The sequence below is a fragment of the Electrona antarctica genome (assembly GCF_951216825.1).
Source record: "Electrona antarctica genome assembly, chromosome: 9".
NCBI classification, from domain to species: domain Eukaryota; kingdom Metazoa; phylum Chordata; class Actinopteri; order Myctophiformes; family Myctophidae; genus Electrona; species Electrona antarctica.
In genome coordinates this window covers 44,103,703-44,126,067 of record NC_136790.1, presented here as the reverse complement: position 1 = coordinate 44,126,067, position 22,365 = coordinate 44,103,703, and the positions used below count along the sequence as shown (strand labels likewise).

Here is a 22,365-nt window from a genome sequence, read left to right as displayed (position 1 = left end):
AGAGAGAGAGGCAGCAGTGTGTGGCATATGGGGGATGACGAGGAGGAGTGGAGGACGGTATATTGGTGATGGTGGAGGGGGTAGCTCGATCTCGCTCAGTTCTCTCAGCCAGCATCCAAATATTATGCTTGTAAAGGCGAACCACACACACATGTGAGCCATTGGCTGCAGTCCAGGCCTGCTCAGGCTTGTTGTGTCTGGGGCAGCTGTATGTAATGATGAGCCACAACAACTCAAGGCTCAACAGATGACACTGACTGAGACAATTATAGGCTATATAGAATTGAATTTCAATTGACTGTTATTTCATAATTCTTTATTTATACAATAGCACATGACAGTGCTATTGCGTCCAATTATAAAGAAGACACGGTTGCTACTTGCTCCCATAATGTCCCTGCTGTTTACATGGTAGCCTACTGGTGGCAGCGTACCGTGCACGATAATGCATGCGTCGTTTTGGCTATTCTTATATTACAGTAAAAAGGCTGATTTATAGTCTGTATTACGATGGTGTGTCGAACATATTGTCACGATATGAGACAAGTGTTCGGACCCTTGTGCAGAACCACACAGGCAGGCAGATACAGTTCAATGAACAGGACATACAACTTGTCCTGTCCTGTTCATTGAACTGTATCTGCCTGCCTGTGTGGTTAAGGAACTGAGGGTTTAAGTAGACACAGGGATAATAGACAGGTGAACAGAACTAACAATCAACACTGAGATTGGCTGGGAGACTAACAGGACACAGGTGGAGAAAACTAGTAATCACATCAGGGAGGTGAGACAACTTAAGACAGGCAAACAACACTAGGCACAACAGGAAACACTAGGGCATCACTACATAATAAAATACACAGTACATGACAGTTCAGTACATGATGACACATATCGCCGATCTACAAGCTCGCAGCGAGTCGCGAATACGACACGCTGTGACCTTGTAGATCGGCTATTTTCGGCAAACGAGACTTGTAAACGAGACGGTTCTCGTTTATTGGCAGGTGGTGTGATTAATTACCCAGCACCTATCGCAAGGCACCTGCCAAACTTTTGTGTTTCCCTTGTCAATTGGTGATGACGTCTAAAATCAGTTCATCGATCATTCCAGTCCCCCCTCGCCCGGAGAGAAAGACGTCCGTGTGCATCTCTTGAAAAAGTGGAGATAATTGACTAAATACACGTTTTGTGCCAGAACTTTCACATGGATATAAAACCAGAGGACCATATATTCATCACTCCACGTTTTTGGAATTATTTAATGGGTGAGTACAAACGGAGCATTTATCACATTCAGGCCGCACACAATTGAATTCAACCAGGGACAGTAGCGACCGTTCTATGCCTATGATACATGAAAATGTACGAAGTTAATTAAATGATCACAGGCATTCTAGGTCTAGGCTCGTGTGTGTGTGTGTGTGTATGAGAGAGAGAGAGAGAGAGAGAGAGAGCGCCGGAGCTCACCACCATCGTCCAATCCATCATCATCAATATCATCAATCGTAGGCCTAATTTAAGGCAAATGTGTTAAATCGATTAGAAATAGTAAACAGCAGAAGTAGAAGTTGGAGTGGGTGGGTGACGTTTGTTGGATCATCGAGCTGAACTTCGACTGCAGTGTCCTCAAAGAACAACATTCAGAGGAGGAGGAGCATGGTGGGCGCATTTTGTAAGTAGGCATTTTGCACTGTGCATCATAATAATAATACGCGTTTTTAGATGAATTGAACAAGGTGGACCCTCTTGTAAACAAGTGTAATGCTTTATTGGGTCGTCCACTCACAGTTAACAGTCTTTGTATTGAGTTGTGCTTGAAATGTACTGTAATTCTGCAAACTGTTAATACTTCAATCAATCAAAAAGTCACATTGACATAACCTTGTTTGAAGTTCATCATGCATAGATGTAGGCCTAATGATACTGACACATTTGTGTCAGGAATGGATGTTGAATTGGTAGGTTGATAATCAACATAAAAATCACACCCGTGTGAAGTGAGGGGCGCTCTTATTATCATCATACATCATCTCATTCTGGCCAATAATCACAATTGGCATCCTCACTTTTGTCTTGAAAATTAGTGTTTAGGCCTGCCTGCCTACACAATGTTTGTGTTAACACGGACACAAAAGCTGGCCATTCATTGTCAATGGTATTCAATGTTTGTGTTAGGTCAGGACAATGTTTGTGTTTACACAAACCCTCAAAGCTGGACATAGGAGAGGCTAAATTACAGTAGGCTAAAATGGCTAATACCATTGTGGGTTTGTGGCTATAGTCTCAAATCAATGTCTTGCTTGTTCTTGATAAGCCGTTGTTTCATTTACAATTCTGTTTCTGCATGCTATATGTCTGCCGTTGTGCTGTGTTGTGAAACTTGTGATCAGTGTTGTTTTTGGCAGCAATCTTTGATTTTGGTTTTAGTCATCGTCTTTTGAATAGTTTTAAGTTAGTTTTAGTCACATTTTAGTCACCTGGAATGTTTTAGTGTTATAGTCTAGTTTTAGTCGACTAAATGTCATGAGATTTTAGTCGACTAAATCTACGGTTGATTTAGTCGACTAAAATGTGTTTTGATGGGCCTTGATGCTGTCGAAATGATTTTACACTTGCTGAAAATAGCCGATCTACAAGCTCACAACGTGTCGCGCTGTGAGCTTGTAGATCTGCTATTTTCAGCATGCAACAAAGTGTAAAATGACTTATACTGGATCTCTTGTCCACTAGTGGTCCCTTCCTAACATTTTAGTCTAGTTTTTATTTGTCGACAAAATTGTCAATATATTTAGTCGTATAGTTTTAGTCATCATAGCTTAGTTTTCATGTAGTTTCCATTTAGTTTTCGTCAGTGAAAAAAGGTAGTCAACGAACATTTTTCGTCATAGTTTTAATCGACGAAATCAACACTGCTTGTGATATAAACTGTGTTTTCAGAGGCAGCCCCTAATAATATGTTAATTAAACATAATAATATGGCGGAACATAATGCGTGGCTGACGGACGGTGCCATTATGGCTCATAATATGCCCCCAGTCAGTCACACAATGACTACCAACCTTTTGAATGTGTTATTCCGTCACACAAGATCATGTCAAAAACGAACAAAAAAACTCCACCAGCCACTTTGTCTGCTGAGATCTTACGGTCATTAAGTGTCCATTTAAAGGAGAGAGAGAATAAACTATACATAACACAACATTCTATTGAGTGCATTATCCCTAATATAGCCCTGCTATTATGCGCCCATTTGACTGAATGGCAGCTCTTCAAGGCTGTCTTTTCAGCGGAGGATTTGCAGCCCCTTTAATCCACTAGGCAAAGTTTTGTCTGTCTCTCTCTCTCTCTCTCTCTCTCTCTCTTGGCCATCTGGAGTTTTACAGCTTTTCAAGACAAAACAACAACACCACCACCATGGCACCAGTCCACCACCACCAGGCAGTTTGAAGATGCCAGGCTGGAGTGGGCTTGGTGCCAGTTAGTATAGACTAGACTAGACTAGAGCACTGGTTTCCAACCCTTTTCATGTCAAGGTCCATTATTATTAGTGTGGTTGCAACTATACTATAGTTATTGTCACACTTTATTCTTCTTCTTCTGGAGTAACCGAACTTCCACTGTGATTGGCCGAGCTTTGCATAACGTTTGTAGTAGCTAATTAGCTGTTGTTGGTTACATAACCAATCTATGTTTTACAATTGTTTATAAAGACATGAATTCCCTTGCAGGGGCAGAAGACCAAACTATTCAAGCGTTATAGACATTTTCAAATTACTTACTAGAGGGTCAAGGAGTCAAGGACAATTGGACGGAGGTTGTAGCAAAGGGTCAAACGACCAATTATTCAAGCGTTACAGAATTTGTAATTGGCTGACAATATTAGTGGGAGGGGCCTATGTAAGCGACTGCGGCAACCACACTTTGCAATTTTTCAAAATTGCGACTTTTCTATTTTATTCTGCAATTGAGCCACAGACCACCATTTGATTAGCCTGGGCAGCATTCCTTTTTGGGTTTCTGATCCGGTCGGGAGCGAATGATATCGCTACGTCATGTTGTAGTATTGTTTTGTAGTCAATCAGTCTTCCGGAACTTCCTTTCCCCTCAAACCGATTTTTCTCAATAAAAGCCGCAGGCTACGAGAGCTTTTATTGTTATTCTTCCTGTTTGAGGGAAAAGGAAGTTCCGAATGATTCTTCCTGCCTCGATGACTACCAAACAATACTACAACATGACGTAGCGATATCAATCGTTCCAGAACGGTTCACACCAGGGCTCCAGCGTGCGACCTATTAGGTCGCATATGCGACTTAATTTATTAAGGGTGATACTTAAAATGTAATGAGGTCGCACAGGTGCGACTTGCTGGAATGATGAGTGGAGGGGAAAAAAACATCCCGCAGTGCTTGCCCGTTCCATTGATTGAAAACATTGGACGTTCGCCTGACGCCCAGTGTTCAAAGAACGATCATTCACAAAAACCCACAAATAAGCCCTTCAGACTTGGATGGTCAGAGCGGCGCGATTACATACAAAGTCAATTCAAAGACGAGAATTGCGCAAACTGGCGCGGCGCGACCTGCCGCGGTACAAACTGGACGAACCGAGGCGAATATATATTCAGGTCTGAACGCAGCTTATCCGACACAAATTAACTAATCTTTCTCAGCTGTACAATTTCACTGGAGCGCGCATATCTAACTGCATGATGATCAGTCATGATCTACACAGCCGACTCCCGAACCAAACACTGAGTGAAACTTAGTAAACGTGTTGTTTGATTAAACATGTGCCACGAAATGTGCCACGAAAAATAGCTTCCAAAGCTTGTTATGTTTGCATCGAGGAGGTAGTGTCCATACCATACGTCCATACATGATGATCGGCCAACAAAATACATTAATCTCCCTGATTTATTCTTCGTGTTCCGTGCTGAAAATAGCTGATCTACAAGCTCACAACGCGTCGCGACGCGTTGTGAGCTTGTAGATCAGCTATTTTCAGGACGTGGAGATATGCAGGCTCTGAGAGCATTCAGAAACTTTTGCCTTCACATTGCAAAAGATTTTTTCCAAAAATATTATAATAAGGAATTCATTTGGATAATGGTAATGGAGATATTGTACAAATTGTCACTTTATTAATCCAAAAGGTTTGGACTGCATTTAATTTTTAACACAAAACCTTAAACTGACTTTCTGTGTGTGGAATATAAATATTGCCTTTATTGACTGAGTGACTTTGTGGTGGGTTGAAACCATCTACAGTGTTTTGAAGTATAACCAGGTAGGTTGCTGTTTTTTACACAGTGACCGTTGTAGGGGGTTTTATGATTCAAACCTTATGGTGGAAACCACTACATAAATAAATGGCGCCCGATGTGGGGGCATGATAAGATCATGTATTAATACCACGATATACAAAGAAAAAAATGGTGCTACCTAATTTGTGGTGGCGCTACCAAATGAAAAGGTAGGTGGCACCAGTGCTACCTGTGAAAAAGTTAGTCTGGAGCCCTGGTTCACACGGCAATTTTGTAACACAGACCAGGCTTTCCTCCGAGGTGGAAAGCCTGGTGAAGCGAGGTTACCATTTGATGACGTTTAGCCTCTCAGACCCACGGCCAAAACGTTGAATATTTTGTTGTCGTTGTCCACAATTCCATGCTGTATTGATGTTGGTACCGTACCATTAGGAGAGATAACAGGCAAACGTTGATCATAATAACAATTCTTCTACATTCTCTAATTGTGTAGACTTTTTTTGTAAATTTAGTAATGCAGATGTTTAACAATAATTTAACTCTTCTGGTCCATGTGGTTATACCAACTCTCCATCATTTAGCTATAGGGACCACCTGGAACCCTCCCTCGAGGACCACTGGTGGTCCCCGGACCACTGGTTGAAAACCTACAAGACTAGAGAGGCCCCCCCCCCTTCCTGATCACACTGCAGTCTGTCTGGGCTGAGCTGCTTAAAAACATCCACAAGACAATTATAATACCGCAATAATGCCCCGTATTGCGGTAAGCTAGGTACCAAGGGACGTGAGGAGGAGGAGGAGGAGGAGGGGGGGGTGTGTGTGTGTGTGTGTGTGTGTGTGTGTGTGTGTGTGTGTGTGTGTGTGTGTGTGTGTGTGTGTGTGTGTGTGTGTGTGTGTGTGTGTGTGTGTGTGTGTGTGTGTGTGTGTGTGTGTGTGAGTGTGAGTGTGAGCCCCTCGGGGGCTCAGGATTCGTCTCCCCCTCTGTGCCACACAAGAACGTCGCAGACATAACAAACGAGCGCACGACAAAGACACATGACACTGACAGTAACGATGATGACAGCAATGATGATAATGGTGGTGATTATGATGATGATGATTGATGCTTACAGTGGCCACTAGGGCGCAGCAGAGAGTTGCAGTGTCACTGTAATGTGATACAGTAGAGTAAGCCATATAATGGAAGTTTTTATTTTATTTTTTATTATGGCTTTGGGGAAGTTTAAGGTTCTAACTATGAATCCAACAAGAAAGAGGAACTATAGTATGTGTGATAGTGTGGTTTTTTTTAAATTGTGTTTCAAAACGTTCATGTGACTTTGTTTAGAAGAAGGTATAATTCTTTCTCTCAAGTCTGTGCACACTCAAGGGCTAATGTGTTAAAGACCGTGTAGGCATAACATTGCGCTCTCTCTCTCTCTATCTCTCTCTCTCTCTCTCTCACCAGTCACTTCCATCCACTTCTTGATTCGGTTATATCCACTCGAAAACATATGGCCAATTTGGAACAACCCCCCCACACCCCCCCCGACAATTTCCCCCTCCCGTTTTCTTTCCCCTGCCTTGTCTTTCTTTGGGGTGGGTTACTTACGGTCGGAGTCAGATTCCAATCCTCTGACATTAAAAAAAAAGAGGAAATAAACGACAAAGAGGGGGCCCCTGCAGGTTTGCATTAGAGACCTAATTGGTTTTGGTTGGAGTCGCCCGGACCCGTCAGCGTGTTGCCAGATATGGGCCCTTATTGCTTCGTGTTTTGGCGTGTGGGAGAATGTCTGCTTGTAACTGTACTGTGCTGTTCCTTGTTCTGAGCTGCGCTGGAGGCCTATAACACAGAGGCGTCTGCACATCCTCAGTCAACCCTTGCATCATCGCTATAGTCTCTGGGGGCTGTGTGTGTGCGTGCGTGCGTGCGTGCGTGCGTGCGTGCGTGCGTGCGTGCGTGCGTGCGTGCGTGCGTGCGTGCGCGTGCGTGCACACACAGACATGTAATCTGTCCTTGTGTTTGTTTTCAAATCGGTGTCACTGGAAGCATACAGTATGAGTGAGTGTGCCACCCGATGTAGTATGAATCCACCCATTGAATGCACACAAATTACTAGAAATGTCCCCCATCGTATGGGCTCAGTGCATGTGTGCGTGCGTGTTGTGCGTGCATGCGCGCGTGTGTGTGTGACTGTGCGTGCATGCATGCATGGCTGCTTGCATGCGTGCATGGGGTGGTTAATCGTTTCAAAATGAAACGCCTGACTTGTGCGTGCGTGCGTGTGTGTGTGTGTGTGTGTGTGCACAGTACACGCACGTGCGTGTCAGACTGAGAGCCCAGGCAGCCATCCTGCCATCCGTCTCTGTGTCTCTGCATGGGTCTTTTCCAGCAGCGGTACCACCTGTTAGTGTTTTATACTGGGCCCCTGGGTGACGCCGGCCCGGGGAGCCGTCCAGATTCGCTCATCATCAGGGCTGCCGAGTCCCATCAGATTGGCTCCCCTAGTCTCCTCAAATCTGGCTCCCATTAGCTTCCATCACAGGACCCCATCTGAGCTGGATTATTCCCCCGGCAGTACATAGTACAAGTCGGGCTGAGTCAAGCTGGTGTGCTGAGTTGAAACAGTTTGAGACGAACCGAGAGGTTGACTCATCACTCACAGGGTGCTGACATATTATTCAGTGTATTGAACTGTTGGATCACTGTTACATGTTTGAAGTGTGGGCTCTGGTTCTGGTGGAAGGAAAAGGCTTTTAAAAATATATATTTAAAAGACTTCATGAATTCATGGCTGGGGCTTGTCCAAAATGGGGTCAGTCTGTTGCCTAAAACGCTCTGCAATGTGAAGGAAAAAAAGAACAAAACAACAACATATTTTATAGCATTAAGAGAATGTTTGTTTGGCATCTTTGGTTGTTTGTGTCATATATATCCCATGTTGAGGATTGTATTATTATTCTTTTTTTTTTAAATGGGAAGATTTCAACAAACCCAAGATTATAAATCAGCGTTAGCCAACGATCCAACGAGAGGAAACAAATATAATCCATCTCTGCAAAGCCATGAGAAGTACACTCATGTTTTGAATCCTATAAACCACACCAAATGGCATAGCATAAAGACCCATTAATCTCCCCACACACACACACGCAGACGCACACACACACACGCGTGCACACACGCACACACACATACAAACGCAGAAAACGAAAACCGCCATCAATCTCCTCAGACACATAGGGGTCTGTCATGTTGCATGTTTTTCACGAGGTCTGCGAGCCATCCGTCCGTCCCCGACTGCATGCCTGTTTCCAATTTCTGCTCCGCTGCCTGCCTGCCTGCCTGACCTATTACTGTGTGGCAAACCTGAAGCAAGCCTTTCAAAGAAAGACACAGAAGAGTGAAAGAACAGTAAAAAAACAGGGAGCGGGGGGGGGGGGGGGGGGGAGAGAAGGAGAAGGGGATTAGCTGTCAGGGAGAATGTGAGGCTAATTGAAGCCAGGTTCGCACAGCTGTTTCTTGTTGCTGCACAGCACTGTGTGCGCGCGGAGCGGGTGGTGGGAGGATGGAATCCAGATGTTTGTGGTCCTATGTGTTGAGGAATCGCTCCGCCAATAACAATCCTCAGGAATGCCAGCCACGGTACAGGAGGAGACGAGGACTATTAGACTAGCGCTCCGCCGCTCGCCTTCCTCCATGTCAGGAGGCGAGGACTATTAAGAGCGCTCCGCCGCTCGCCTTCCTCCATGTCAAAACGTCGCTTCCCGCACCGGCCCCTCTGGAAGTTAAGAGCCCTTTTCCACCATTGATTGCAGGCTTCAGTCTGCGCCAGGCAGGCTTCAGTCTGCGCCATGCAGGCATCCCGAGAGCTGTTAACACCGCCATCGGCGGCATAAAGCCCTCGTATTCAGGTATCACTTAGCTGGCGTAAACATCGCCCTGACACATTTGACCGCGTCAGCAGCGCCATGCTCGCCGGGTTTTGAGGCCCGCTTTAGCATATCTATTGCACATCTTTTTTTTTTTAAACTTTGAAGCTGTGTGTGTGTGTGTGTGTGTGTGTGTGTGTGTGTGTGTGTGTGTGTGTGTGTGTGTGTGTGTGTGTGTGTGTGTGTGTGTGTGTGTGTGTGTGTGTGTGTGTGTGTGTGTGTGTGTGTGTGTGTGTGTGTGTGTGTGTGTGTGTGTGTGTGTGTGTGTGTGTGTGTGTGTGTGTGTGTGTGTGTGTGTGCGTGTGAGGCAGCAGAGACAGTCCTTATCTTCCCTCTGCTTTAATTGAGCCGTTCAAAAATCCCCCAGCCCCCCCCAGCCCCTTACGTGGCTCCAGCACTTCGCTCTCACCCACCGCTTCTTTCCTCTCTCTCCATCCCTCTCTGTCCCGTTGTTCCCCCTTCTTCTTCTCCTCTCTCTCTCTCTCTCTCTCTCTCTCTCTCTCTCTCTCCCTTCATCTCCCCCTGTGTCGCGTCCATCTGTCTCGGCCCAGCAAAAAAAAAAGAGAAAAGTCCAGCTGTGTCTGGTCTGTCATCGCGCAGAGGAAAGCTGACATCCATCCCTGTATGAGTTCTCATTGAAAGGCCGTCGAACCTCTCTCTCTCTCTATGTGGGAAGTCTCCAGTATATACGTGGGTTTGGAAAAGCTATTACCTCCGTTAGGCCCTGTGAGCTTTGTTTTCATGAACACACTCACTCACTGCTCACTTTCACTCATGTCTTATCCAAGAAAAAGACAAAAAAGAAATGATGGACCAAAGTGAAGTTGTCCTCCACCTCTTCAGCTGTGCTTCGGTAGTAATGTGACTATATTGAATAAAGAAATGATGGACCAAAGTGAAGTTGTCCTCCACCTCTTCAGCTGTGCTTCGGTAGTAATGTGACTATATTGCAGGGAAGCTTGTCTAGCCCGTTTAGCCCTGACATCGTTTTCTAAATCAGGGGTTCTCAACCCGTGGGCGCCAAATTATTTTAGGGGGTCCCCAAATTATTTAAAAAAAAATATATATATATTTTTTTTTTTATTTCTTTTTTCACGATTTTTCAAAAATAGCAGACCTACAAGCTCGTAGCGCGCCACTCGGTGGCGCGCTATGAGCTTGTAGATCTGCTATTTTTAAATAGCTAAATTATAACAATGGGGGGGTCCCGAGACGTTGCCAAAGCATTTTCGGGGGTCCCCGGCCAAAAACATTGAGAACCCCTGTTCTAAATCATGACAGTTTTCTGAAATGACCCCAAAAATGATATGTAATAGGCCACCGACCCCCATCTGAAAATATGTTGTTCCAGGGACCTAAAAAAAAAAAAAAAAAAACGTTGACTCTGTAACAATATATATTCAAAGATTTGAGGCACATTTTCACGATTATTAAAAAATAGCAGATCTACAAGCTCATAGCACGGCACTCGGTGCAGCGCTATGAGCTTGTAGATCTGCTATTTTCCAATAGCTAAAGAATAACATAATGCTTAAAACACCAACAGGGGTTCCCGTCCAGAATGGGCTAGACACACGGGGCAAAATCCCTTATGGGGTACATTTTTGACCCCCATCATCTGAAATCGACGCTGTGATCAGTGCGATGTATACGCTGTCCACAGGCAGAGAGACTACAGCGTATATCTGATCTGTTATAGGGTGAAAATGGGGGTAATATTTGCCAGTATGGGCTTCACCAGTAATCCCCGGTTCGATCTAGTAGCCAAAACACATAACTAACTGCCGAGTATGAAGCTATAAAAACAACAACATCGTGGCCAAAACTCTGGCCCCCAAAAATCTGTGCTTCACAGCATGACAGCCTGATGATGATGATGGAGAGCCTTGGCCTAAACAAGTCTTCTTTCTCAATAAAGCACACATTCATGCACATAAGGGGTTGCATCCGCAGTCACACACACAACACGCACACACACACGCGCGTGTGCACGCACAGTGATGGAGGATCTCATTCCAACATCACTCCAGTGTTCCCGACCGTTCCCACATGTCTCCTTGTGTGAGTTTTATGACCCTCGTCAAGTTCACCTCATCTGTCCCGACTCCTCCCCTGATGGGACTGTTGCTGTCAGAGAGAGTATAGTCCTCCCTGTCCCCCTCTCTCTGGTTCCTCCCCTGATGGGACTGCTGCTGTCAGAGAGAGTATAGTCCTCCCTGTCCCCCTCTCTCTGGTTCCTCCTAGGGATGCCAAACGACTCATATTTGGCCAATCGATAAATCGAGGCCGCAAATCGACGAGTCGATCGACTTTTTTTCCTATTTATTTTCCATTATTTTTTATTTTTTGTGTTGCTGCGCAGCAGTTGAGGAGAACGCAACTATGCATTCCTTTAAGCAACACAACTTCTGCAGCTGCATCCATATGTTTAGAATTTGCATCAATGATCAAAGCCCAATAATAAAAAATAAACTTTATTTTGTAAACAACGACACTGAAGGAGCAGCGGCGCTATCGGCTGCTATGCTATCAGCTAGTCCCAACTCAAGTGTCTGCAGCAGCCTGTCACAAGTCCCGTAATGAACTGATACGGGACGCACGTTGTTCCGTATTTTAATGTCGGTCGGGGAATAAATACAGTATGAATGACGGCGGGATTTATTTGACAACGCTGTCCTGCTTTCTTCACGAGAAGAGAAGAGCGCTCACAGCTCAGAACAGAGCGGACCTGTCTTTGAGCGTGAGCAATGAGATGCGAACCTGGGGTCTGGGGGCTCAGAGCTGCAGCCATTGGCTCATGATACGAGCACACGACCAATGGGACAGAGCATTCAGTGTTGCTAAGATACCCTTCCCCTTCACCCCACACCCTTGGACGATGGCGCTCTAACTGCACAGGGCATGCATGTGTGGAGCGGCGCTGACAGGCGCAGCACAGCAGTGTCACACAGACAAACACGTACCTCTCCCATTTGGAAAACATTTGAAACAGTAAAGTTTATAACGTTTTATAATAAGCCATTACAAAAAAATAAAAAATAAAATAAAAACGATTTTTCGACTCATACGTTTTTGAGTCGCGGAAGGCATGAGTCGAAAATCGAGTCGATTTTCAACTTTTTTCAACATCCCTAGAACTTCCTCCCCTGATGGGACTGCTGCTGTCAGAGAGAGTAGTCCCCCCCCACATCCCTCCCCTTTTTTTTGGGTTGAAAATCACTTAGACATGCACACACACACACAAAACACTCAATATGCATTTACACACGTTTACACATTAGACTAATGTGTAACACTCATGTTTTCCTCTGCGCGTGACACTGTAGGATTCATTCAGCAAATGAATGAATCCTACAGTGTCAGTGGCAGAAGTATAGCTCCGTTTGGAACCTCAGTATATCTACGCTTTAGCTCCGAGATGACGTTCCGTGGCAGGATATCCCTGCACAGGTCGAAATGGGGTCGAGCCGTCCACAAAGTTCCCACAAACAGTGTTGAAAACCCCTTTCACAGTTGATAAACGTATACACGGGAACGCACATTTTAAAGTCAAGGGTGAAAGAACAGCTTACAAAGCGGTTGTTTGTCAGCCAGTACCATGTTTTCCCAATCTTTATACGGAAGCAGTACTGTGCATGCGGACGGGTGTTGACTGGACTACATTTGTATTTAAGGCTGATTTAAGCAGTTGTTTCACCCAGAAAAGTGGTTTCACCAGAAACATATGTTGCAATGTGCTGTGATCTTCCAGATCTATTTTTTGTGCCGTGATTTTTGTATTTTTTGTTTCCAGTTTTCATAAATGTGTCCATGTAAACGCACACAATGGACATGCAATTGTGTGCAACATTGTTGTGTTTGTGTGTATACACTGTCACTCACACACACGCACATACACACGCACAGGCACGCACACAACGTGGCCTCTGTGAGGTTCCCTGCAAAGTTGTTTATGTGCTCTTGTCCTCGCCTGGCGTCTCTGTTTGCTGTCTCTGCCTGTTTGTCCTCAGCAGGGGACGGGACAGGGGATGTGTCCTCAGCAGGGGACAGGGGACGTGACAGGGGACGTGCACCACAGTGTCACGTTCCCCAGCATGGCAGGTGCAGCCACAGCTGCCACACACAGTCCATTGGATTCTTTTGAATTTTCGTTTTTTCATGTCATATGAAAGCAGGCAATCATACAGTAGCTTCAAATTGACATATTGGTTGTTCAGTTTGACCGACCAGTTTTGGAGATATGGCTTCTAGAGTAATGTCTTGCAGAGTTGAGAAAACAGACTTGAAAGGTTCACTTCTGTGGACTCTAACATTACACCTAGCTACATGTTTAAGCATTTATTTCATATTTACATGTCGATTTCAGCTCTGACACTTATTTCAGACATGCTCTAGTATGTTAAGAGTCTGCCTGTGCTATTAACTCATTTTGGAGGAAAAAAAGTACTATAGTAGTCAATAGATTAGCTGGGCTTTATTCTGAAACTGAACAACGGAGAAAAACAGAACGAGCAAAGCTGTTTGACAACCCGTTCCTTACACGCATGCACGTGTGTAAACACACGTGTGTGTGCGCACGCACGCACACGCACGCACGCACACACAAGCACGTGCGCATACACAGGAATAGGGATTTTGTGTTGCTTCACTGGCAGGTCCAAACATGCTTCTGGGCCTGGCTAAACATTGTGAAATGCCAATGTTTGCATGTGAGTGTGCGTGTGTGCGTGTGCGTGTGAGGCAGCAGAGACAGTCCTTATCTTCCCTCTGCTTTAATTGAGCCGTTCAAAAATCCCCCAGCCCCTTACGTGCATGCAAACACACGCGCGCACACACACACACACACACACACACACACACACACACACACACACACACACACACACACACACACACACACACACACACACACACACACACACACACACAGACAGAAAGCCCCGCAGGCTCTATCTGCGCACGTACAGCCAGGTGTTCCGAGCACCTCGTCCAGATGAACCACCTGCAGAACACAGGTGTGGCTGTCGCCAGGCAGGAGAACAACACAGCTGCTGCTAACGCCTGAGGGAGGGGGGGAGGGGGAGGGAGGGCGGGGGGGGGTAGAGGGAGAGACGGAGAGAGAAAACTGCTGGTGGGAAGGAGCTGCCTACACACACACACACACACCAGCCCAAAAGAACGAAGGAAAACGGACAAACGGAAAGATAATAAAGGACACAGCCGTGTGTGTGTGTGTGTGTGTGTGTGTGTGTGTGTGTGTGTGTGTGTGTGTGTGTGTGTGTGTGTGTGTGTGTGTGTGTGTGTGTGTGTGTGTGTGTGTGTGTGTGTGTGTGTGTGTGTGTGTGTGTGTGTGTGTGTGTGTGTGTGTGTGTGTGTGTGTGTGTGTGTGTGTGTGTGTGTGTGTGTGTGTGTGTGTGTGTGTGTGTGTGTGTGTGTGTGTGTGTGTGTGTGGTGCTGATGTCAACAAGTGCCTTTGACTTTCCCTTTCTCAGCCCGGTGCTGGTGGTGGTGAGGTGTGTTGTTCCATCCTGGTGGTGGTGAGGTGTGTTGTTCCATCCCGGTGCTGGTGAGGTGTGTTGTTCCATCCCGGTGCTGGTGAGGTGTGTTGTTCCATCCTGGTGCTGGTGAGGTCTGTTGTTCCATCCTGGTGGTGGTGAGGTGTGTTGTTCCATCCCGGTGCTGGTGAGGTGTGTTGTTCCATCCCGGTGCTGGTGAGGTGTGTTGTTCCATCCCGGCGCTGGTGAGGTGTGTTGTTCCATCCCGGTGCTGGTGAGGTGTGTTGTTCCATCCCGGTGCTGGTGAGGTGTGTTGGTCCATCCTGGTGCTGGTGAGGTGTGTTGTTTCATCCCGGTGCTGGTGAGGTGTGTTGTTCCATCCTGGTGCTGGTGAGGTGTGTTGTTTCATCCCGGTGCTGGTGAGGTGTGTTGTTCCATCCTGGTGCTGGTGAGGTGTGTTGTTTCATCCCGGTGCTGGTGAGGTGTGTTGGTCCATCCTGGTGCTGTTGGTGGTGAGTTGTGTTGTTCCATTGCAGTGGAGTACATTTACTCAAGTACGGTACTTAACCCATTTAGACCTGAGGACGATTCTACAAATGTCTTCTAAATCCTGACAGTTTTCTGAAAAACCCTATGTTTCTACGTGTCAAGGCCCCCCAAAAATATCTGTAATTGGCCGCCGACCCCCATTTGAACATATGTTGTTCCCGAGACCTCCCCAGAAGCAAAGATTTGAGTTAAAAACGTTCGCTCTGAAAGAATATATTCCAAATTTGCGCCACATTTTCACGATTTTTCAAAAATAGCAGACCTACAAGCTCATAGCACAGCACTCGGCATTTATTTGAAAACTTTAGCTACTAGTTACTTTGTAGATTTTGATTATTATCACAAAACATACATTCAGCCCTATATACATTTCGGCAATTTTAAAAATAGCCGATCTACAAGCTGAAAATGCGTCGCGATGCGACACATTGTGAGCTTGTAGATCTGCCATTTCCAAAAGATCTTTATACATTTGAGAAGTTGGAATGGGACCTTCTGCATAATGAGTACTTTTACTTTTGGTACTTTAAGTACATTTTGATAGTATTTATTTATTGCGGTATTGATACTTTTACTTAACCCATTCTGGGCAGGAACCCCTTTTGGTGTTTTAGGCATTCTGTTATACTTTAGCTATTGAAAAATAGCAGATCTACATGCTCGTAGTGCGGCACTACACAATAGCAGGCATAGAATACCTGCTATTTTTGAAATTTTTTGAAAATGCAGCACAAATCTTTGAATATATTCTTTCAGAGCGAATGTTTTGAACAAATCTTTGCTTCTGAGGGGGTCCCTGGAACAACATATTTTCAGTTGGGTGTCGGTGGCCAATTGGGTCTTTGACATGAAATATTGAGAACCACTGACATAGAAACATGAGGTTTTTCAGAAAACTGTCATGATTTAGAAGACATTTAAAAAAAATGAAAATGGGAAAAAAAATGTGTACTTTTTCCACTCACTGAGCAGCTCTTTGACGAGCCTGGAACGGTGTCCGCTCGTTAAGACTCCAACACGGTGCAGACACACACAAAGGCGTTTGTTTGAAGAAAAAAAAGACTCAAACAAAAAGGGCTCTCATGGCGTCATATCTCTGCCGTTCTTTTCCCTTTGGCAACACCTTTTCTTCCTCTCCCTCTCGGGGAGTCTTTCCTCCACTGCTGACGTTGTTTGTTGCTCTTACTGGATTCCCAGGAATTTTTCTGGGGGCTCAATATTATTTTGACTGAGCTGCAGTTAATTATAGTCCGCTAGTTGAGTTAAGAGAGCTTTCACCAAACACATATTTAGAACATATGTGCTGAAATAAATTGTATTGAAGTGACACTCCACATGTGACGAGTGCTAGCACGATTGATAGCTTTAGACCAAAAGGTTCTAGTCTTTACAAATCCATATACTGCACGCATACCTAAAGATTACGTACTCATGAGAGAGTGAATGTCGGATTAGATTATAAGAATTAGTGTCTGTGATTTATTGGCTGGCTGTGAACAATACTACTGCTGCATGTTACAATACTCTTACCATAGATTTATTAAAGTGCCGATTCAACCCCTTCAAGGGCCCTGGCGCTACACCAAATCAAAAGGCCCCGTGCACGCGTGCAAAGATTGGCGTGTGCGGTGTAACACAATCAAGAACGACATTTATTTTGCGTTTGCGCGCCCCGTGAATAATCAGCACACCGCCAGCGCTATCACCACTGCTCCCATAGAGTTATAAGACTGCTCCCATAGAGTTATATAAGACTGCTCCCATAGAGTTATAAGGCTGCTCCCATAGAGTTATAAGGCTGCTCCCATAGAGTTATAAGGCTGCTCCCATAGAGTTATAAGACTGCTCCCATAGAGTTATAAGGCTGCTCCCATAGAGTTATAAGGCTGCTCCCATAGAGTTATATAAGGCTGCTCCCATAGAGTTATAAGGCTGCTCCCATAGAGTTATAAGGCTGCTCCCATAGAGTTATATAAGGTTGCTCCCATAGAGTTATAAGGCTGCTCCCATAGAGTTATAAGGCTCCTCCCACCGAGTGGTTTTAGAAACTGTTGGATGACCAAAAACACTGGTTCCTGGTTCCTGTGTTGCGTCACATTGAAATCGGTGACCTAGAGCTCTTCACCGGATCCCCGACTCCGAAATTACCCGAATGGACCCGAGTCGTGTTTTATCATAATCACTCGGACCGGGTCGGAATCGGACGTATCCCCCTCGGAACTCGGGTCTGTCAATCATTATGTGTAATATCCGAGTGGATCCGAGAAGACCCGTAGGCTACTGTGTGTGTGAACTGTCTGTGCTTTTTTGTTGTTGCAAATGTTAATAAAATATTAATTCAGTGTGTGATTGTGTGCCAGTCTGACTGAGGCTATATACTCTTTCTCTCTGTCCGCTGCATGTGCGCTCATGCTCCGCAAAGTCCGCATCGCTGCGGAGGAGAAAAACGGGGAAAACAAGTTTTGTTTAAAGTGTGATCATTTAGGCTGACCTAGGATCAGGTTAGTGTTGCAGCGACACGAACGGCTGTGTTACGTGTGATGATTGTGCTGATTTAGGATCAGCAGCGCAAGACTTTAATACCACACAATTCAAGGCCCGTCCTGCATGGTTTTACCTTGCGCTGATTTGAATGAAAACACCGGCGTGCAATTATACTTTATATCACGATCACGGATCCCGACAACAGTGTTGACCTCAACGAGGTGAAAGCAAACTAGCAAAGCTCAAATCAAATTAATATAAGAAGGATTAAAGCAACCATGACAACTCTCCTGTGACTCGGCGCCGCAATTTGAAAAATCTCGGAACGGGTCGGAATCGGACGAAATTGTCACGGATCCATTCGGGTTCGGTTTAACTATTTGAAAATATTTTCGGAACGGGTCGGAATCGGTAACATGTCACAGATTAATTTCGGATTTCGGAGCAATTTTTTTTGGACCCGTGAAGAGCTCTAACTATGAATACGGTTTCGGCGACGTAATAAGTAACAGCTGTACGTATATTGAAATAGTCTCGTACACACAGGGCCATGCAAGCTTCGGGCCCTGGAGCTTAAGTTCCATTGTGAATCCGGGGCCTGACCATTTATTGGGCCAAAGTTAACATGACTGTTGTTTAGACGAGGAAGTGTAAACTGATAACGCGTAGATGTAATATAACTGTTCCTGACGTATATATCGTGCAGAGCTTTGTTGTACCTATGTGTGTGGGCCTGCATGCACACATGCTGCATAATAAAACAGAGCATGCACGACACGTGTGCACACGTACACACACACACACACACACACACAGTCTCGCGCGCGCGCGCACCATCTCTCTCGCATGTCTTTTTTTTCCCCTCCCACCCAAACAAGGAGTTGTTTATGAGAGCTATTCATGTTTATGTGCTGACAATTTGGTATGGTTGGCAGCGACGGACGGGCCCCCGAGTTACAGAACGTTTTGCTCCGAATCCTTTCCTCGTATCATTTTCCAATTAGGCAAATTGCTGCAAAACGAAGGATTTTAAAACATGGAGTGAGTGCCCATAGATGGATATGTCTGACCAGAGACAGTGTATCTGGTTCATGGGTTGAAGCGAAAGAGCGGAGGAGAGAGAGAGAGAGAGAGGAGAGAGAGGGTGGTTATTGAATACAGTTTAAGGGGAGTTATTAGAGAAAAAGGGTTTTGGCGTCCGCCTGCGTGCACTTGGCCTGCCTCTGTGGAAACTTTGGGACCGTGTTGCCAAGTGAGCGTGTGACCCGCCGCTCATAAATTTTAAGCACACATACCCCCCCCCCCCCCCCCCCCCACACACACACACACACACACACACTTTCTCTGTGTCTCTCTCTCTCTCAGCCTGTGTTGTTTTTGGCAGAAATTTTAGATTTTTTTGTTTAGTCATAGTCTTTTGAATAGTTTTCATTTAGTTTTTTGTCATATTTTAGTCACCGCTGGGATGTCTTAGTGTTAGTCTAGTTTTAGTCGACTAAATATCGTGATATTTTAGTCGACTACATCTACAGTTGTTTTTATTCGACTAAAATGTGTTTTGGCGGGCCTTGACGCTGTTGAAATGACTGATTTTACACTTGCTGAAAATAGAAGATCTACAAGCTCACAATGCGTCCCAGCGCGACGCGTTGTGAGCTTATAAATCTGCTATTTTCAGCATGCAATTTTCAGCATGCAACCAACTGTAAAATGACTTATACTGGATCTCTTAAGTTGTCCACTAGTCCCTAACATTTTAGTCTAGTTTTTATTTGTTGACGAAATTGTCACTATATTTAGTCTTAGTTTTAGTCATCAAATCTTAGTTTTCATTTGGTTTACCTTTAGTTTTCGTCAGTGAAAAAAGGTAGTCGACGAACATTTTTTGTCTTAGTCGATTAAATCAACACTGCTCTCAGCCAAACCAACACACCTATTTCTAGCTTAATGCGCTCTCTCACTCCTTTAACCCCTTGTTAAGACCTCATCAAATCATACTACGACAAGCAGCAAAAAATAGCTGATCTACAAGTTCAGTGTGTCACATTGCGACATGTTTTGAAGGTCGTCGAACTACCATTATCTCCGCTATAGAAATAAATTGACATACAAACTTTTTTTTGTTTTTGTTTTTTCTCCAAAAATAGAAATGCCAGGTTTAAAGTGCCTATAAACGCATGCCTGGACCACAGCACATATCTCTGTGTCGCTCCACAGTCTCTCTCACACACACACACGCACGCGCGCGTGCGCACACACGCACACACATTCTTATACAAACTCATACTTATACCTGGCTGTCTGTCTGTCTGTCTCACTCACACACACACACACAGACACGTGCATACACGTTGCGCTCGAAGAGCAGGCGTGTCTCTCCCGTGGTCTGTGTGTGTGCTCTGTGCTGGAGTGGACACACACATCTACACGTGCATGCGCGTGGACGCACACACACACACAGTCCCACACACACGCATGCACACAGTCGTGTCTCTCTCTCTCTCTCTCTCTCTCTCTCTCTCTCTCTCCCCTCTGTGCTGCGGAGTGTAATAGGAGATCTGAGGGTTTTCCATGGGTGAGTAGGCGGGTCAGGCCTTACTTAAACTAATGGCTCCCAGCAGTGTAGAATAGCCAGACACAGTGGAGCCGGAGCCTGAGGTTTTGGAATGCCACTGCCGGGGCTCAATGCCTGCCTTTCATCGGCACGGACTGACTGAAGAAAAAGGGAGGGAAACACACACAGCACACAGAGCGAGAGAGAGAGAGAGAGAGGGAGAGACAGACAGAGGGAGAGGGGGGAATGGAGAAAAGGAGGGTAGAAGGATAGGGTGCCGTCTTTTCGTGGAAAAGACGTGGGGCCCATTTGTTATGGGTGATATGAAGATTCCTGAAAAGGAGGGAAGAGAGGTGGGAGTGTGTGTGTGTGTGTGGGGGGGGGGGGGGTGGGGGCGTGTTCAGGTTTGGTGGGATGCCAGGAGGGGTAGAGACTGAGGGCCAGTCAATGGGTGTTTTGTGTTGGACCGCAGGGGGGGGGGGGGGGGGGAATCCACCCCCCCAACACACACACACACACACACACTCACACACACACACAGACCCCCAGCAGCCCCCCAAGCCCATTTGTATTTAATGCGTCGGAGATGAGCTGCAAATGAGAACTGAATCGATACTAGCGAGCTCTGAATTGAGTCGCGGCAGAAACTGAAGTTGGACATAATACGTGGGGGGGTGGGTGGGCAAGCCCCCCCCCCCACCCGCGATTCCATTGTTTCCCCCGTTCTCTGACGCGCTGCTGGCATGACATTAAACAAGAACTAAAAGTGCGCTGCATTGCTGATTGATTGATTGATTGATTGAAATTTGTATTCAGTTTGTTAGAATGGGTGTACAGTTCAACGAAAAGTACAGGTCCGCTATACGAGGATAAAACCAGAAAAAAAGCACTAAGACAGGATTTACAGTATATCAGGGGTCCTCCATTGTCAATTCATCAGAAGCTAGGTTTGAAATTTCCCGGCATTGTAGAGCGAAGGAAAAAAAAGGCTTTTTTTCCCCTTATTTTCTTCATATGGTTTGCTGTTACCGTTAACTGGGCCCATGCGGGAGATAGAGAGAGAGAGAGAGAGAAATCAGCCGTCGCTCCGCTCGAGTCCTCGACCGCTGCCAAGAAGCGTCTTATTTGATCTCCTCGCTGTATATATTTTACTGTAAACGGTCCTCCAGACGTCGTTTTGGAAAACAACACGTCGCGTCCTCCTCCTCCTCCTCCTCCTCCCACCCCCATCAGATAAAATGCACCGTAGCAGATGTAATGGAAAAGATGGCACGGCGAGATCAGACAGGGAAATGTGCGGCTGCATCAGATTAAGCTAACGGGGAAGAAGAAGGAGGGGGGGGGGGGGGACAAGGAACGGAACGGGCTCCATGCTGGGAAGATGGATATAGGGGAAGTTATTTTAAGTTATTTATATCAGTGGGGTCCGGGGGACCCCTAGGGGTCCTTGAGAGAAAGTTCCAGGGCGTCCCCAGCTAAATGATGATTAGGAACCAAATGGACTCTTATGGGTCTGTAACTCAGAGACTGTACAAATAGAAATGCCATTAAATGGGGGTCCGTCCGTAGCCTAATTCAGGTCAAACCTGGGGGTCCTTGAAATGAAAATGGTTGAAAATCACTACTAGAGCCGTAAAAATCTTCTATATATGGAGGTGTCCCTGGCATATATTTATTATATATTTATTATATATTATATATTAAATATGGAGGTGTCCCTGGCATATATTATATATTTATTATATATTATATATTTATTATATATTATATATTAAATATGGAGGTGTCCCTGGCATATATTTTCTAGGGGGTCCGCGGGCTAACGAGTGCCATTTTGGGTGATGATAGTTTGGAACCAAATGGACCCTTATGGGTCTGTAACTCAGAGAGTACACTCTCAGAGATAGAAATGCCATTAAATGAGGGTGGGGGGGCTCCATATAGACTAATGCATGTCAAACTGGGGGTCCTTGAAATTAAACGGGTTGAGAATCGCTGCTAGAGCCGTGAAAATCTTCTGGGGTCCCTGGCATATCTCTTCAAATGGGAGGTCCGTGGGATAATTAGTGTCAATTTGGGGGGTCCTTGACATGAGAAGGTTTGGG

General features: G+C 45.4%; 1 protein-coding gene across 3 annotated transcripts in view; it reads left to right on the top strand.

Moving 5' to 3' along the window:
* The first annotated feature begins 838 nt into the window (after window positions 1–838).
* Window positions 839–22,365, top strand: part of cbfa2t2 (CBFA2/RUNX1 partner transcriptional co-repressor 2) — a 49,937-nt gene continuing 28,410 nt past the window's right edge. The window contains exon 1 of one of the 3 annotated variants that reach the window (XM_079509202.1): window positions 839–1,268. In XM_079509202.1, coding sequence (XP_079365328.1) covers window positions 1,208–1,268 — 61 coding nt within the window. In that variant the 5' untranslated portion in view covers window positions 839–1,207. Of the gene's footprint in view, window positions 1,269–1,533; window positions 1,676–22,365 lie in introns of those variants that run through there. The other 2 variants (XM_079509204.1, XM_079509203.1) reach the window with 2 other exon arrangements.